Genomic DNA, 17,848 nt, shown 5'->3' on the forward strand with positions numbered 1-17,848 from the left:
GCATGACAAATGTACAGGTACTTTGTGACAATGGCAGTCTTGTTATTTTTATAGGCTAATGTGCTTACCAACATAACAAAAATATTGTCACCTTGACTTAAAAGGGATCATTAGATTTTTAATCCAGAGGTGGCTGGTTCAATAATGGGATAAGCTACAGTTGATCTTGGACATTTTTTATGGTTATCTGTCTCTGCTGTTTTAGAAATCATAATTATGGTTACTTGTGGAGAAATTGGTAATTACTGGTTAGTTATCAAGGACAGTTGGTTTTTGGTGTATTAATCACTAGGATATGACCAAAAGAATGTTGAAATTAGCATAAAAAACAACAGTTCAAAACCTGTAGATCTATACATGTATCTCAAGCTTGAAATACAAGGATCATAGTCAACAAAGGTCAGATATCTAGTCCCTAGAAGAATATGTTGAACACTTAATTAAACTTATACAAATCTACATCAAATGTTTTAATGTTAACAAATCTTGTCTATTCCTTCAACTGGGTGAGAATATTTACCTTGGTAATTAAAGATACAGGCTGAGATTGCTCAGTTGTGACAAAAACAAATTTAAGACTCACAAGAAAGTCCTTAAATCCCTCAAGAACACCTAATCGTGTAGAATTTAAATTAAGATGTAATAAAAATTCTTAAAATATTTGAAATATAGACAAAGAAATTGCTATTTTGGATGAAATGACCGGGCTACTTAGACAAAGTTCAAATTCTTGAAATAAGCATGCATATTAATTTTATGAAATTTGGTCTGAATGATATTGATATTTTTTATTGATTTTATTTTGATCTAAAATAATAAATCACTCAAATGATTTATGTTGGGTATTTTTATTCTAACATCATCAGGTGTGAGAGATCTTCTTGTCATCTTGGCTACCTACATTTTTCCCTTCTTGTGTACGGTATGAAACGGTTTTCTGATGGGAATTACCTACGGTATTGGTATTATCTACGGTATGAAACGGTTTACTGATGGGTATTATCCAACAGCAATATGGCTGCTTTGGAAGATGATGAGAATTTGGACGAAGAAATTTTTCAAGATATCGCTTTATTAACGTTTCCAGAAGATGTTCAATCAGTTATTGATGATGTAAGTATAATTTTCTTTTAAGATGAAGAGATGACAAAAACATCTCATGCGCAAAATGCGGTTACAGTCTCCGCAATCTTTTTGACACCTCATAATAAATTTTATTCGTACAATTAATTTTCGTACTAATTTTTCTAAGGGGGCAGGGGACCTAAAAATGAACAATTTTGTATTTCAGTGTGACCAGAAACATAATTCCAAATATTTCAAAATCTGTTTCACAGGCATATAACCAGTTGCACAGCATTATTCAGTGATATATGACATACATTGAAGAAAATAATAGTTTGCATGCATTGCTCCCTCAAAAAATGACTGACAGCAATTTATATTTACCCCCACCCAGCCAAAATCACACCTTAAATATACCAATATGGGCAATCTTCATGAAGGTGCAGCATACTCCAGAATCCGCCCGATTCCTTTAAAAATATCAGTAACAAGCAGTGCAAGCTATGGCATTTTCAGAAATGACCAATAAGGTGTCTGTCATACGTTTAGATTTTTCACAAAATTTATCTGAAATTTCTTACTTGTTTGGCGCCAACTGTCAAAGCTTGATTTTTAACTTTTTCACCTCCATTCGGAGAGTCAGAAATACATATAAAGCTACCAAAATGCTTAGTTTTGGGTAAAAACCCAAAAATACTTCTCATTTCCTACGCACAAACAAGAAAGAATTACAATGACAGAGAAATATCAGAAGTTATCAGTACCTTCAAAACACCATGTCTGAGTTATTAAAAAATTTGACCGGGGCCATCATTCGAATATGTCCCCTGCCCCCTAAACAACTGGATACGTGAAAATATGCTAAATATACATTCCAACTTTTTTTCTCAGTTTTGTAGTTTTCTTTTAACTTGCTTTTTATCTTATATCTATAAATTTGCACTTAAGGCATTTGTTTTAAACTGCTATTCCCCCGACAACGTGTCTGCTTAGTGAAGCTAGTGTAATCGTAAACGATTTTGAACCAGTATAATGTAGATGTAGTTGATATAGAACAATTAAGTCAAAAATAGTAGACATAACTTGATATAGGCTTGGGAGCCGGGCACTGCAGCAAAATTCATATGTTATATTCCTAACTCGAACCCTCTAACCCGAACCAATTACACTAACACTAACCCTTAATTGTATCTTTAGAAGTAATCTGAGTGATATTTAGAGAAACTTAAACTGATAAATACTGAAGAAATAATTTTGTGTGTAAGTGTAACAACAGCTGCGGACATTCTAAAGTCTAGCCTAGGCTTGTTATAGTATGTTGGGCGAGACTATTAAGTCTAAATGTTGTTCACTAAAGGTTTTTGTATTTTGTATCTTTGCAGATTAAATTACTTCATGTAAATAATTTCAGATATTACCAAGTGAAGATCCTCTAGACAGACCAGACTTTAATCCAGTAGATTACATTAATTCATTATTCCCTACAGAACAATCCTTGTCCAATATTGATGATGTGGTTGGCAAAATAAGGTTCAAAATAAGGTACACCATTTAAATGAAAATAAATATAGATTATCTTTTATTTTTGGAAGGCAATATATTCCTTTCTTATGTTTCCTCTTGTATGGGTTGCAGAATAATAATCAATATCCATTTCCCATGAGCAACAAGATAGGTTGTTATGTTAGTGTACCATGATGGTCACTGTGAGGCATGGGTCAGTGTGTGAAATAGAGAAGCTTTACATGACATCAAGCAAAACCTCATTTTCCTTTAGAAGATATTAATTTGTGTCATCAATAAATACAAAGTAGTAAAGTACAAAATGTCTACTGTCAGTACTTTGAATATTGTAACAGTCATCATATTTTAATAATCTTGCCAATTAAACAAATTTATGAGTTTTTAGATAGAAACTAACATAATTACTTTCTCTGATTTAACATCTATTATGAGAAATGAACATTAAGAGTGTATAATATTTGTTGTGGTATATTCTATAACTTCATGTTAATAACAAGTGATCATTTTATTATATATAAAATGTATAGACTGTAACCAGTAACTTCCTGTTAATATTATAATATATACTGTTCAATGTATTATATATAAAATGTTTTAAGGCGATTGGATGATGATATAAGAACAGTTGTACGTGGTCAGACAAATGTTGGTGAGGATGGTAGACAGTCACTGGAAGAGGCACAGAGAGCTATACAAGATCTATTTACCAAAATTAAAGACATCAAAGATAAAGCTGAAAAATCAGAAGAAATGGTAGATCACTGTTTTATTTTTAATAATTTATTTAACTATTTTTAGTTGTTGTTTTTTAACTCATGATATGTAAAATTGTTCAAGTTTTCCAAACTTCATTTTGTACAAACCTTGATTTGTAAAGTTTGTTCATGCATATATGTTCTCATGTTTAAGTTATGAACCAGTACATGTATGTTTTGTATTTGTGTTTATGCCATATATGTTGACATTTTTAGCTCCACTGTTTGAAGAATTGTACTCAGCAGGATGTTGGCGTCACATTTTAGCAAAGTTTTTGCTTGCAAGTTGATATCTGCAAAACTACTGAAGAGAATCTGTTGAAACTTCATACACTTATATAAGTGCTTAAGATCACTATCCAAGGCCTATTCCTCTATCGTGGATTTTGACAAAATTATGGCCCTTTATTAACTTTAATTTTTTTTACATTATCCAGTCTGTTGTTTTACTTGAGTTGCCAAGAAGGCTGTCCTACTGACAGCTCTTGTAAATTAATATAATTATGTCTATCTTATGAACACTTGGTTTATTGTTTATTTTAGGTGAAAGAGATTACTCGAGACATAAAGCAACTTGATCATGCTAAAAGACATTTAACTTCTTCTATCACTACACTCAACCATTTACATATGTTAGTTGGGGGAGTAGAATCGCTCACGTAAGTTCTTATCACTACTATAATATACATGTACATGTAATTAGTTTGCAGGGTCAGGGCTTTTCTTACAGGTGAGAAGTGGCCCTTCCCTTAAATTTTGGTTATTGCAAAAAGGGGAAGAAAAAACCTGATGTAAATTGAATTTTACAGGGAAAACTGCAGGATTTGTAGAATTTTTCTGAAGGGAAGTATATCAGTATCAGTTTTCATATCTAATTTGGTGGAATGACTTGCTATTGATAGATTCCTACTCTGGCCTCTTATTTGAAAAACAATAATTTAAACCACAAACATCAACATGTGGACTTTTGTTAACAAATATGTTGTGGTGAAATTCTTTTTGTATCAAACCTTTTTGTATCTGCACTCTGCAGTTGAGTTTAAAATTTTCACATGTTATAAATTTCCCTTTTAATGCTTTTATGTTTACCTTTCATGAAAAGGTACACAGTAGGGGAAAAGTTTTTCAAAACTTCATGTACAATTATTGCTTTAGTTGTCAATTAAAATCTAAGCTTTATTTTTTTTAATTTCATATTTAGGTCATTAACACGAAGACGGCAGTATGGGGAAGTAGCTAATCTATTGCAAGGTGTCCTTAATGTACTAGAACATTTCCAGAGATACATGTCTATACCACAAATTAAGGAATTAGCTGATAGGTAAGTTATAGTACTACATGTATATTAACATTGTAAAAGATACAATAAAAAAGAGAACAACATAGTTTTATATATGTATGTGTAAGAGCAATGCTTACACCCTTTCTCTCCCATTTCTTCAAGTTTAACCCTTAATCTGCTGTAATGAAAAGTGATTAGCCTTTGCCACATATGTGCCATCTGACCTAGGTCTAAACTGTTGGCAGAGAAATTAAACAAGAGGGCCATGATGGCCCTGAAGTTGCTCACCTGTATATAGGCCCCCCGGGGCGGGGCCAGTTCAAACCCCAGGGCTTTTATTTGAACAAACTTGGTAGACACCCATTAGAAGATGTTTCATGCTAAACATCTAAGGTCTAGCTCATTGGGTTTTTTAAAAGAAGATTTTTTAAATTTTTTCTTTACACATATATTTAAAAACAATGACACCCCTGGGGCAGGGCCAGTTTTGACCCCAGGGCTTTTATTTGAACAATCTTTGTAAACACTTACTAGAAGATGTTTCATGCTTAATATCTAAACTCTAGCTAATCGGGTTTTTTCGTAGAAGATTTTTAAGTTTTTGCTTTACACATATAAGGAAAATCAATGTCCCCCGGGGCGGGGCCAATTTTGAGCCCAGGGCTCTTATTTGAACAAACTTGGTGGACACTTATTAGAACATGTTTCATGCTAAATATCTTAGCTCTAGCTCTTTGGGTTCTTTAAAAGAAGATTTTTAAGTTTTTACTATATTCATATAGGGAAAATCAATGACCCCCTGGGGCGGGGCCAAGTTTGACCCCAGGGCTCTTATTTGAGCAAACTTGGTAGACATCCATTAGAACATGTTTCATGCTAAATATCTTAGCTCTAGCTCTTAGGGTTCTTTAAAAGAAGATTTTTAAGTTTTTACTATATGCACATAGGAAAAATCAATGACCCCCTGGGGCGGGGCCAATTTTGACCCCAGGGCTTTTATTTGAACAAACTTGGTAGACACTCACTAGAAGATGTTTCATGCCAAATATCTAAGCTCTAACTCTTTGGGTTTTTTAGAAGAAGATAATTAAAGTTTTTTCTTTTGGTTGCCATGGCAACCAGAGTTCTGCATTAAATTAAATTCTTTGAACAATTTTCAAAGGTGACCACCAAAGGAACATTCCTGTGAAGTTTGGATGAAATTGGCTGAGTGGTTTATGAGGAGATGTCATTTAAAGTAAAAGTTTACGGACGGACGGACGCCGGACGGACAGACGCGGGACGAAAAGCGATCACAAAAGCTCACCCTGTCACAAAGTGACAGGTGAGCTAAAAAAAAAAAATCTTAATATCACCAAAATTGATAATGAACAGTTCCAAAAGGTCATATGAGAAATTTAGCAGGCTAAAGGTTTAATGAAAAGTTATTAAGTTGAAAATTCTTTAAAACATGTGACATGTTGAATATGTGATATGTAATTGAGACATTAATTTTATTTTGGAAATAATATATCGCTAGGTAAAATTACTGTTTTGTGTTCGGATGTGAGGAATTATATCACGAGGCCATAGTCTGAGTGATATAATGATGCGCATCCGACCAACAAACAGTGATTTTATCAAACAATAAAATGACTGATTTGGCAATATTATATTGATTCTAACACGACATTAACAAATAAATGCTGCCGTATCTGGTATCAAGCTTAATTGAGTCTGATTTGTTTCCGAATTTATTTTCAGGGTGTTGCATTTTTAATGGTTATGTCATAATGTCGAATGGTTACATCACATGTCAAAATATAGAATGTCAACAGTGATTTTATTGCATAATAACATACACTTTTGGTTCTTTTATGTTTAATAGGGAAAAATACGGGTCATGTTAAAATATGTAATAAACTTCTGAATGTTGGATTATAAGATATATATTAACAAATTGTAAGGCTACCACATTCATTAAGTTTAAAAAGCTGGGATGTATAATATACAATTTCTATTTTCAAATTTTATTGCAGGGTAAAACAGATTCAGGCAGACCTTGGTTCACAAATTATTTCAGATTTTGAGGAGGCATTTCAAGGGTCTGGTGCCAAAGTAAGTCCTGTATTGTTACATTTTGTATATTTTACATTTGAATGTATGATTATACAATGTGTATGATTATGTGGGGTATTGTTAGTAGTTTTCACTCTGGAGTATGGCAGTAAGCCTCATTGAATTTACCAGAGCACAGTTCAGCCACTGCATCGTTCCTGGACAGGCTGTCAAGCAGTTTACCAGTACTAGTTGCCTCCACTTTCGCAAGGAACTGAAACTTCTGTACATGCCAGAGCAGAGGTACAATGCGAATGACCATAGAAAAGATTTCATGATCAGTGGCATCAAAAGTGACCTGCACCATACGGGAATCAAACTCGGGTTGCCCGATTCATAGTCCATAAGTCCTCCTATTGAGCCAACCGGAGTGGCTTTTTATTTTTATATTAGGCGGTGGCTTCTGTCATATAATAGTATAGCATTTGACCATTCATCTGTTGGATGGCTGCTTCAATGTTCACTCAATACATTGATTAAAATTAGATGTGCCGTCTTCTTAGCCAGTAAGAAGATTGGTCATGGGCAGTGAATGACCTCTAGATTTTGAGGTCATTAGGACATAATATTTTTCCTTTATTTTCAAGTATGGTCCTGGAAATCAGAGACAGCTAAAGGAAGGTTGTTTTGTTGTGAATATTCTTGACCCGAAAGTTAAACGTGAATTACTTGGATGGTTTGTAAAGTTACAACTGACAGAGTACTTGGTATTGTTTGGAGAAAATCAGGATGTGAGTACAGATTTATTGTTCGAGGAAATATCAGAACAAAGTGTTGTACAGACAGTTTATAGAACATATGCATTTTTATTTCCACATTTCACAGGAAAAAAAGTAGAGCTGTAGTTATGACTCTTTTGTCACCATTGGTTAACCTGACAGGTCCTGTTAGTTTTTTTGTTGGAAGTGTGACTACACTTGTTTGGTAGATGATTTCATCTGTTGAAGAATTTTATAATTTGTCTAACAAACATGTATTTTATGTCAAGACTGATTAATGGCAAGTAATAGATGTTGAGATGTGATTTAGATACCCAAAGTTTCATGTCAGTTTTGCTGACAAAATATTACTAGCTCCATCCAGTTGTGAATTGAATCAGTTAAGATATTTTACCTATTCATGATTAATGATTTCCTTTCCTTGTGAAGAAATTTAAGGTACAGGATATTATAAATTTTAACCCCTTGTTCAACAAGTTGTTCAAAAGTTAAACTGAAATGTTCATATGTATCTTTCTGTTATGAAATTTTAAGTCTAAGCTAGCTGGCAGCTACATAATCTGTGGTGTGACCAAGATCAGTCAGAATGTTGGTGGTCTGCAATGTTTTAATCTTTATATATGTTGAAATTTTCATTAAATATGATGAATGGTCTTGTCCATCTTTCAATCTAGAGAAGACAATGTAAGATATTGAGTGTGATAAGTGTTTAAACAAGGTAAAGACATGATTGGTATATAATTATTAGGTAGCCTGGTTAGACAAGATAGACAGGAGATATGCATGGATTAAGCGCACATTGGTGGACTTTGAGGAAAAATTTGGTCATCTGTTCCCCGTAGACTGGGAAGTTAGTGAGAGAATATGTACTGAATTCTGTGATATTACAAGGTATTTATGAGTAAAAAAATAAATGTATATGATCATGTTTGAAAAATATAGATAAAATACTTGGGATTTTGAGTTTTGTTATGCATCAAAAGAATTATTGGTTTAAGTAATGGGTCATCTGCACAAGTGAATAATGTTTCATTGTAAATTTATGCATTATGTTATTTTAGAAATGATTCTGTTGCTGGTTTATGGTTTGTCAAGATGAGCTACTCTTATTAGAAACATTCTGTTGTTAGTTTTAGTAAAAGAACAGATATTCTTTTGGCTAACCAACATTAAACTTTTATTTTGATATTCTTAAAATTGATGATGCACAGTTGGAAAATATAGAAGCTTGACTGGAGTCTATGCATCTCTTAGCTCCAGCAGGTGAGGTGGTTTGGTGTTGCTTTAAAGTTTGTAACACCCGAGGTTAGCCAAAATCATCATTCCTCTTTTGGTACCATATGACCTATACTATGTTTTTCATTGTAAAACCAAACAAAGGAAGCTGGACAAGACATTTTAAGAAGTTCAGCTGTATGAGGGCTGAAACAAAATAAGGTATTATGAAAAAATTTGAAAAGGCTATTTTCATTGAGAAAGGAAAAAAAGCTCGTAAGAAATGTTTTTCATATGAGAATTTTCAATTGGCAATCATTAAAAAGGGTAATCTGAGTATGATACAGTGTAATTACATTTATATATTATTGTTTCAGAAAAGAACTAACAAAGATAATGGGAAAAAGACGGTCAGAAATAGATGTAAAATTGTTACTATTTGCCATTCAGAGAACAACAAACTTTGAGGCTTTAATTTCCAAGAGATTTACAGGTGTAACATTACAGACTGGCCAGGTGAGAAAAACAAGATTTTAATTACACATTTTAAGACATGTGTCTGTTGTTGAAAATGCAAGATTTTTTTGGGATGAAGTACATTGAGGACTTCTCTGCAGGCAAGTTTGTCAAGAAACTTTTACAACTGAAACCTTTGAATACTGGCAGGGATTACTACTGGCCTATGTTACTATTATATCTTGCAATGTCAATATGGGCATCAATGTAGTCCTACAGTCAATAGCTTTAGTTAATCCTTACCGTGTTGGATAAATTGACTTGTCAAGCTTCCATTTGAAACTGTGGGATTTAGGGATAAAAAGATATAAATTTTAAGCTGGTCAGCCAGTCAGTATAGAGCAAGTAGACAAGATCACAAGACTTAGAAATAAATTTGACAATGATTTGTCTAGTTTGGAAAAGAAAGAAAACTGTATAGTTTTAACTACTATGTTTTAGCATTTTTTATCACAAAATCACATTTAGAGCTAATGCTGGATCATTCACTTTTTGTGATGTGGGAGTGGTGGCAAAATCTCTGGTAAATTAATTATTAAGTGTGTTTATTTTGAGGACTAAGAAAATAATACAATTCCCTTTCATACCAGTCCAAACCTGTTCCTTCCAAGCCTCCTCCAGCTAAAAACCCATTTGAAGAGGAGACAACAGAGAGTCCTAATCCCTTTGCCGAGGATTTACTTGCTGAGAACACTGATTCTGATGAGTCCAAGGTGTGTATTTCATATTTAACACGATATTTTAACAGCCGTCTACATTCATAGGTAAGATAAGATGAGATAAATGGAAGGCAAACTGTCTTTTCCATCTGTTCAGTTATATTTTTGTGCTCATATTTCTATTTCTTTTAATCATATTCTAAACTGAAATACATCAGATGAGGCATATTTAAAATGGAAGAGGTAAAGGTCCTTCACTTCAAATTACTTTCATCCAAATACAATAACAGTTAAAAACAGTAATAAAGCAGCCCTCATTGCGTAGTGGTTAAGGTTATCAACAAAGAATCATTTGCTCCCCACCTATTTAAATTTGCATCCCGATACTGGCAATAGGGACAGCTAGATTATTGGTTTTACTCAGGTGCCCACATGTGCTTTAAATAATGCATGAAAGGGAAGCTGAGGTCTTCCTTCATCGTATATCTGGAAAGTTACCTTATGACCTTTTAATAGTATCTGTATAATTTCATGCCCAATCAAAAAAAAAGGGAATATCATATTCTAAAAGTAAAAAAAGACAATTAAAGGAACTGGTGCACTTAGAGTATATCTATAAGAAGATTGTTAGAATTAGAATAAGATTAGAAGTAGATTGTATTAAAAATTTGTTTCATGATTTTATTGGTCAAGGACTATTGGATTAAATCAATGTTTGCTTCAACAATTTGTTCTCTATTGTATGTAGTAGACAAGTGCACATTTCTGTTTGTATCCCTCTCCTGTTTTAAGTATTTTAAGCATAAAGGAGCTCCACTGACGTCCAAAAGCCCCAAAGCATAGAATTTGAAAATCTTACATTGATCAACTGGGGCATTATAACAGAAAAATATAAAATGATAATACAAAATTGTGTATGCTTATACAATTATCAAATAGTTTTAAAATTTTGAAATAAAAAAAATTCCTGTCCTGTTAAGTCAATAAAATGGTGTTGAGTCCCTTTCATAGCATTATTTTTATAATCAGATTATGTTTAATTTCAGGCAAATGTTAAACCACTATCATCACCATTCCTGGGAATTATATCAAAATGTTTCGAGGCTCAACTTGATATTTACATAGAGTCACAGGACAGGTATGAATTTGTACTGTCATTATAAAGGCTGAAAATTAGGTGTTTCTTTATCTATAAAGAATAGAAGTGTTTTCTTTTAGCCTACTTTTTACCTAAGTTTTCTTAAATATTATAGATTGGCAAATTTTATTAGCCCAAGGATGGAACCAGTGATGCTCTCCCTGTTGAGCTAAGTGGGGCAACATCGGTTAGCATTTTAGTGTTTGTTTCTAAAATATACTATTCTGATTTCAGAAATCTAGCAGATTTAATGAACAGATTTTTAGATGATTTCAAGCAGTACGGCACTCCACGTATAGAATCAGAGGAAGGCAGTAATGTTTTACCAAGCAGTGCTGATCTCTTTGTTTGCTACAAGAAATGTATGGTGCAGTGTTCACAACTTAGTACTGGTCAACCTATGATTGACCTTACAAGAACATTCCAAAAATATCTTAAAGAATATTCTGTTAGAATATTGCTTAATAATCTTCCTAAGTAAGAATAACTTTTGCAATATCTTTTGTTTGTAAATTCTTATTAATTTAGTTAAATTTGAATCAATTGATCATGTCTGACCAAAGAATATAAGAAGTTAAGGCTTTATGCAAAGTTTACATTAACATTTTAGAAGCTGTCTAAAGCAAGAGATACCAAATGGTATCAAGCAGGTTCTTTTTTCAAAATAATATTAACAATAATGAAATAAAAGAGAAAAAAGGGTGTCTCAAAAGATTTGTTCTTAAATCTGAAATTCTCAACATGTCCTAAAAATGTTGTAATTTTGAATCACAACATTAATGTAATCTCAATCTCAAATATGCTTTGTAAAGGGAAAGGTTCATAGTTAACAGAAGTACATAAAATTAGACAAGGGCTCTTCATCATGTTTTCAGACTGAAATCATGTATGTCTTATAGAAACAATACTGAGCAAAGAAAAAATTTTAAAGTTGAAAGATAAAAGCATATTCATATAGACAGGGGTTGTTTAAAAAAGGTTACATATTCTTACATTTTCAGATTGTCAAATCAAAGCAGTAATGTATCATCAGCCTCAGGTTTGATACAAAGTATACTGAGAGAAGGGGAGATAACAAAGTTAACAGAGGAAGAACAATGTAGAACATGTAGCATTTTGTGTACTGCAGAATACTGTATGGAAACTGCTCAGCAACTTGAAGAAAAACTGAGAGAAAAAGTGGACAAAGAGTTAGCTGCTAAAATAGATTTGAATTCAGAACAGGATTTGTTTCATAAGTGAGTTGAACTTAAAGCTATAGAAATTTAATTCTATATTAACTTTCATTTGAGTCTAATTTCTTAATATAGCTTTCTATTCAGTACAGTAGATTGGAAAAAAGATTGTAAACTGTGAGCTAATGGTTAATTATGATGTATTGATGTTTGACATGGTGTTACAACATTTATGTTTTCAGTGTCATATCAAATTGTATAGCACTGTTAGTTCAGGATTTGGAGACGGCATGTGAACCTGCCCTAACAGCAATGTCCAAGGTAAGTATTTTATAAAGTTTTATATCCTTTTATAAAGTTTTATATCCTAACACTCTAGCATTTGTTTACCATTGATGAATATGTTAATGTAAATGCGACAGTTTACACATTCCATCTATATGTGAAGATATGACCAATGTTATGTTATTGCAATTCTGAGTTTGTAATGACATATAGGCTACATTGCTGGCAAACTTTACAAATTGCTCGCTTGTATGGTAGTTATTCCGGTGGCAAGGGTATACAAACTTAAACACCCACAAAACTTTACACAGTAGTTTGAAGTTAATCAGCCAACAGTAAAGAGCTTGATCAGACTGCACAGAAATGGTTCTAGCATGGTAGTAGTTAAAGTAGTAGATGGTTACTGTTAAGGGCAGGTTTACACATGTATGTATTAGTGTATAAGGGCTATGGTGAGTTAAAGATTGAAATGCCTGGTCATATTAGCATTATTACCAAAGTTAAGGTTTATTTTTATTACAGATGTCATGGTCATCTGTCGAGGCTGTAGGTGACCAGAGTGGATATGTTACTGCAATAACAGGACATCTAAAAACTGCTTTACCTCTAATCAGAGACAACCTGGCTTCTTCAAGAAAATACTTCACACAATTCTGTGTTAAATTTGCTAAGTAAGTAGGTTGTAATAGTAATTCCATTTAATGCTAATAGTAGGGAAAGTAGCATCTGGGTTATTAAACTTGTATAGTGCCAATGTAGCTTTTACTGTTAGCAATTTAATTCTGAGACTTCTTTTATTGTCATTCAAAATAGAGTCCCACTTTAAAGCAAGTTAAATCCATTCTATGAATTTAAAATGTCTTAAAAGTTTTACTGAGACTAAATGTTTTTATAAAAAAAACTATTTTGCTGTGTGAAATTTGAGGCTTATTGTTTTGACCTTATATATTTCAAGCCATTAATGGTAAGATTCAGAAGTATTGCACATTTAAGTAGAAGCACTACATTTCTCACTAAAAAAATAAGAATTTTAGTTAAATGTTAGAAAAAAACACACACACAAAAACATTTTATCTCATTTTGTGATGTTTCAGTGCATTTATCCCGAAGTTTATAGGCAGTTTATTCAAGTGTAAGTCAGTGACAGCAGTTGCTGCAGAACAGGTAGGTTACTGATTATTTATATTTATGCACAGGTGCATCTGACTTTATTGGCTACTGACATGTGATTGTCATTCTTGATTGACTGTTTCTACTTGTTCACAACTTTACTTATTTATTTATTCTCATGTTTAAAGGTAATCTCTGAGAATGTATGGTTGTAATCCATGAAGAATTGAACCGATGATCACTTAGCTTTGAATCACGCTTTTATATATTCTCATAAAAAATCATAAAAAGCTTGTTAGTCTAATTAATTACTTCATATTGAATTTTTAAAGCATTCTAGAGTTTTTAATCATGAATATTTTGAAATATTTTTCACAAATATACCAAAAGGTTAACCATGTAACTGCAATTACATTAAAAAAAAAGATGTAAGATGAATATCAAATGTAAGAGCTTTTGGTTCTAAGCAAAAGCTTGAAAAATTCATGCTATTCTCCTGTACTTATATTGATATTATTTAAACTAATACAAAAATATAATTGACTTATTATTAAATTTAAGGCTTTGAAATTGTTTGTTTTAGTTGTTACTGGACACGCATTCACTGAAGACGTTATTGTTAGATCTACCTTCACTTGGTTCTAGTGTAACCAGGAAAGCACCGGCAAGGTGAGCATTTTTATCACAAGTTTATACTCTAGAAAGGGACTTAATTTTAGTAATACAAATAGAGCTAATATTGGTATTATTCAGATAATGACATTATTATTTCCCACCTTATTAAATATAATCAATGCATTTTCAGCATTTGTGCCATATAATGTTCCAATAGAATTTATAAATCATTATTAGATTAAATCTTGGAATTCGAAAGGTTAATATCAAATCCATATTTCACTCCCATCAAGCCTTGTTTTTATTTTTTTGAGAGTCCAAAATCCATATCAAATCCTTATTTTCATTGAAGTAACAATGTTCTATAAAGTTGTTTAATATGATCATAATATCACATGTTTGACTATTAAAAAACAAAAGAAAATCAATCAATCCTAAACACCTATTTTGTACAATAATAGTAATTTTCCTTGTTATACTGTAAGTACATGTAATGATTCTAGTAAGATCCTAAGATATATTTCTTCTTTATATTGTTCAACACTAACCCTGCTTCATATTTATCATAATTTTCTATATTACAGCTACATAAAGATTGTACAGAAGGGAATGACAAAAGCAGAGATGATTTTGAAGGTATATTTATAATTAATTAAGGTCTACTTGTCTATTCGCTTTGATTTTTAACCATAAACATGTTACTATGACAACTTCATTCACAGGGTTAATGAAGCAGGAATATCTTTTTATGTTTGCCTGATAATCTAGTCACCTTGTTTTTGTTTAATTGATTTATACAGAATTTATGTACACATTGTGTTCTTTAATAGAACTTTATTAATTGATATACAATGTAGGACTGACAACTTTAATGTTTATAATTCCATTAATGTTTACTAATTGACTTTCCCCAGGTGTTTGAAACTGTAAATCATATTTACGGTATATATATCAAGCTGATAAGGTTAGTCTTAAGTAACTTAGTATAAGGTCTTACAGTCAATCATTGCTATAAAAAAGCAACATAGACGTGTATCTTACCATAATCAAGTTTTTAGCTCGACTATTTGATAAGAATAAGTAGAGCTATTGTAGTCACCCGAGCGTCGGCGTAACCACTTATGTTAAAGTTTTTGTAATACCTAGAATATTTTCAAAGTCCATTGACATATGGCTTTGAAACTTTGCACACTTGTTCACCATCATGACCCCAACCTGTAGACAGGAGCATTTTGACAGAATTATGCCCCTTTTTTGACTTAGAATTTTCGTTAAAGTTTTTGTAATACCTCAAATATTTTCAAAGTCCATTGACATATGGCTTTGAAACTTTGCACACTTGTTCACAATCATGTCCCTAACCTGTAGACAGGAGGAGGTAACTGTATCAAGCATTTTGACAGAATTATGCCCCTTTTTTGACTTAGAATTTTCGTTAAAGTTTTTGTAATACCTCAAATATTTTCAAAGTCCATTGACATATGGCTTTGAAACTTTGCACACTTGTTCACAATCATGTCCCTAACCTGTAGACAGGAGGAGGTAACTGTATCAAGCATTTTGACAGAATTATGCCCCTTTTTGACTTAGAATTTACATTTAAGTTTACATACCACCTCAGATATTTTCATATTCTATTGACATCTGGCTTTGAAACAAGTTGAAATTTTATACTCTTCTTTTAGAGCATAATAGGATTCTCTTTAAGGCCTATTTTTAAAGAAAAATTTTGCCCTTTTGTTAACTTAGAAAATTTTACATTATCAAGAATTTTTTTACTATCAAGAACTAAGAATAGTCGAGCGTTGCTCTCCTAACGACAGCTCTTGTTATGAAGGGACTCGATGTAAAGTATTAATATTTTTAATGTTTTATAAAGGTAATGATGAATCATCATGAACCAGCCATGGGCTTTATTGACAATTACATACGCCTGCTAAATGATTCCGATATTGGAGAGTTCCAGAAGATACTTGAAATGAAGGTAAGCTTCAGGTTATTTCTTTAATATGTTCTGTTGGGTTCATTTTTAACAGAAAACTGGTAATAAGATTTGTTTTTAAACAAACAAGTACTCCTACATTTGCTAAGGATTTTAACAAAACTGTGATTGTAAAGTGCAATTGTGCATATTGAACTTTCTCTTGCACAAAGGGTTTCCTGTCATTATTTGTGAATAAATTACTGTTAAGAAAAAAGTTAATTTGTGGTTCATAGAATAACATGAAACTCCTTGATAAAGAGTGGTTGAACTCCTCAAAACTTTTGAGGTTGAAAACTTTGTGCAAGAGAAAGTTATTTATTGTTTCCCCTGAGTGGTTTCTTTTACATATTGTTTGGATTTTGTGATTTAATCCTTTTGGTAGAATTACGGTCCTTCCCTGTGTGTATACAGCATGTTGTAAGTGTCTAGGACGCATTTCGTATGTGTAAAGATAACAATGTTTCATACATGAAAAATTATAGGGAAGATCCTGCCTGAACAATTATAAAAAATGAAAGGTAGTCTTAGAAAATGACCCCTTAATTTTCTCAATTACAATTGATAAAAGAACTACGACTGTGTACAGCTAACTCTGTAAGGTCGATAAGTGCTTCAAATAAATACATAGAGCATCATCTCCACCTTTAAAGCTTAAACTGGCTATATATTATCTGACCTTAAGGTTATGAAACCTTTATCTGAGCTCTGGCTGGAACCTCAGGAATTTCATCGGTCAGTATACATTCTGTGCTTGTTTTTAGCCAAATTCAAAAGATATGAGCTTAGAAAAATTCTTTATTATAACCTTGGACCTATATCAGTGTTGTTGTTGTTAACTTTACATGAAAATTCTTATTTCAATACAGGGACTAAAGAGGAGTGAAATCAGTTCACTGTTGGAAATGTACAGAGCAAGAATCCCCGTTTCCATGGCAATAGGCCGCCAATCTTCAGTCGAAATGTCAGGTCAAGGTCACACAAGTATGATGACTTCCACACCGGAGCCAGAGTCAAGCAGAATAAGAAAACTAGAAAAACTTATCAAGAAAAGATTGTAGATTGCAAATTAATGAACATCATAATTTGTCTGTATGAAAAAATGCTATAAACACAAATGGCAGGGGACAGATGAAAGGAATAATGAGCAAGTGGTTGTATTGTTGTGCATTTTGAGCAATAAACCTAGGATATCAACATATTACTGATAGAAGCTTACATGTAAACATTTTCGTACATAAATACCTTACATTATGTAACATGATGACATGGTAGTCACCAAATAATACATATTGAATGTCTGATGCTGGGAGACTTAAAATGATCCAGCACTTACTAGTTCTTTAATTAGACTAAAACAATAGACTAGAATACTTGCTATTCATGATCATGTAAGCATATCTTATTTTTTCACAATCATCAAGGAAGCAAAAGAAAGGAGTTGGGACCAATACTGATTTAGCCATAGTTTCAAGTAAGATATATGTCAAGCAGTCGGAGATAAAATTTTACAATTTCTTTTTTTGTTACTGGGTGGTGCAATGCTTATTTTTCCATATTATATAGAAAAACATGTATTTATTAATGATAAGTATAAATTAAATTGAATAAAGTGACACTAATGAAGACTTGTGTTATTTATTTATTTGTACAAGTAAAGGAAAACTTCATTCAAGGCTTTTTTAATCACAGAATCCTTTTTTTTGATATTT

The 17,848-nt window shown here is 32.3% G+C and overlaps 1 protein-coding gene across 1 annotated transcript; it reads left to right on the forward strand.

The window, feature by feature from the left end:
• The first annotated feature begins 953 nt into the window (after positions 1 to 953).
• On the forward strand, positions 954 to 17,762 carry LOC132740852 (vacuolar protein sorting-associated protein 53 homolog). The gene is made up of 20 exons (XM_060728892.1): positions 954 to 1,113; positions 2,477 to 2,607; positions 3,189 to 3,342; positions 3,888 to 4,003; positions 4,546 to 4,665; positions 6,645 to 6,723; positions 7,311 to 7,454; positions 8,191 to 8,333; positions 9,035 to 9,173; positions 9,764 to 9,886; positions 10,879 to 10,970; positions 11,205 to 11,447; positions 11,972 to 12,208; positions 12,388 to 12,466; positions 12,953 to 13,101; positions 13,525 to 13,594; positions 14,124 to 14,209; positions 14,740 to 14,791; positions 16,035 to 16,139; positions 17,006 to 17,762. Exons 1-20 carry the CDS (start codon positions 1,015 to 1,017, stop codon positions 17,195 to 17,197), a joined length of 2,553 nt encoding a protein of 850 aa, XP_060584875.1. The 5' UTR covers positions 954 to 1,014; the 3' UTR covers positions 17,198 to 17,762.
• The last annotated feature ends 86 nt before the right edge of the window (positions 17,763 to 17,848 follow it).

Source organism: Ruditapes philippinarum, unplaced genomic scaffold (assembly GCF_026571515.1).
Source record: "Ruditapes philippinarum isolate M1 unplaced genomic scaffold, ASM2657151v2 ctg393_1_1_1_1, whole genome shotgun sequence".
NCBI classification, from domain to species: Eukaryota; Metazoa; Mollusca; class Bivalvia; order Venerida; family Veneridae; genus Ruditapes; species Ruditapes philippinarum.

Coding starts and splice junctions, on each gene's coding strand:
- LOC132740852 (XM_060728892.1), top strand. CDS start 1,015: ATGGCTGCTTTGGAAGATGATGAGAATTTGGACGAAGAAATTTTTCAA. Junction 1,114..2,476: donor TTCAATCAGTTATTGATGAT/GTAAGTATAATT, acceptor AAATAATTTCAG/ATATTACCAAGTGAAGATCC. Junction 9,174..9,763: donor TAACATTACAGACTGGCCAG/GTGAGAAAAACA, acceptor CTTTCATACCAG/TCCAAACCTGTTCCTTCCAA.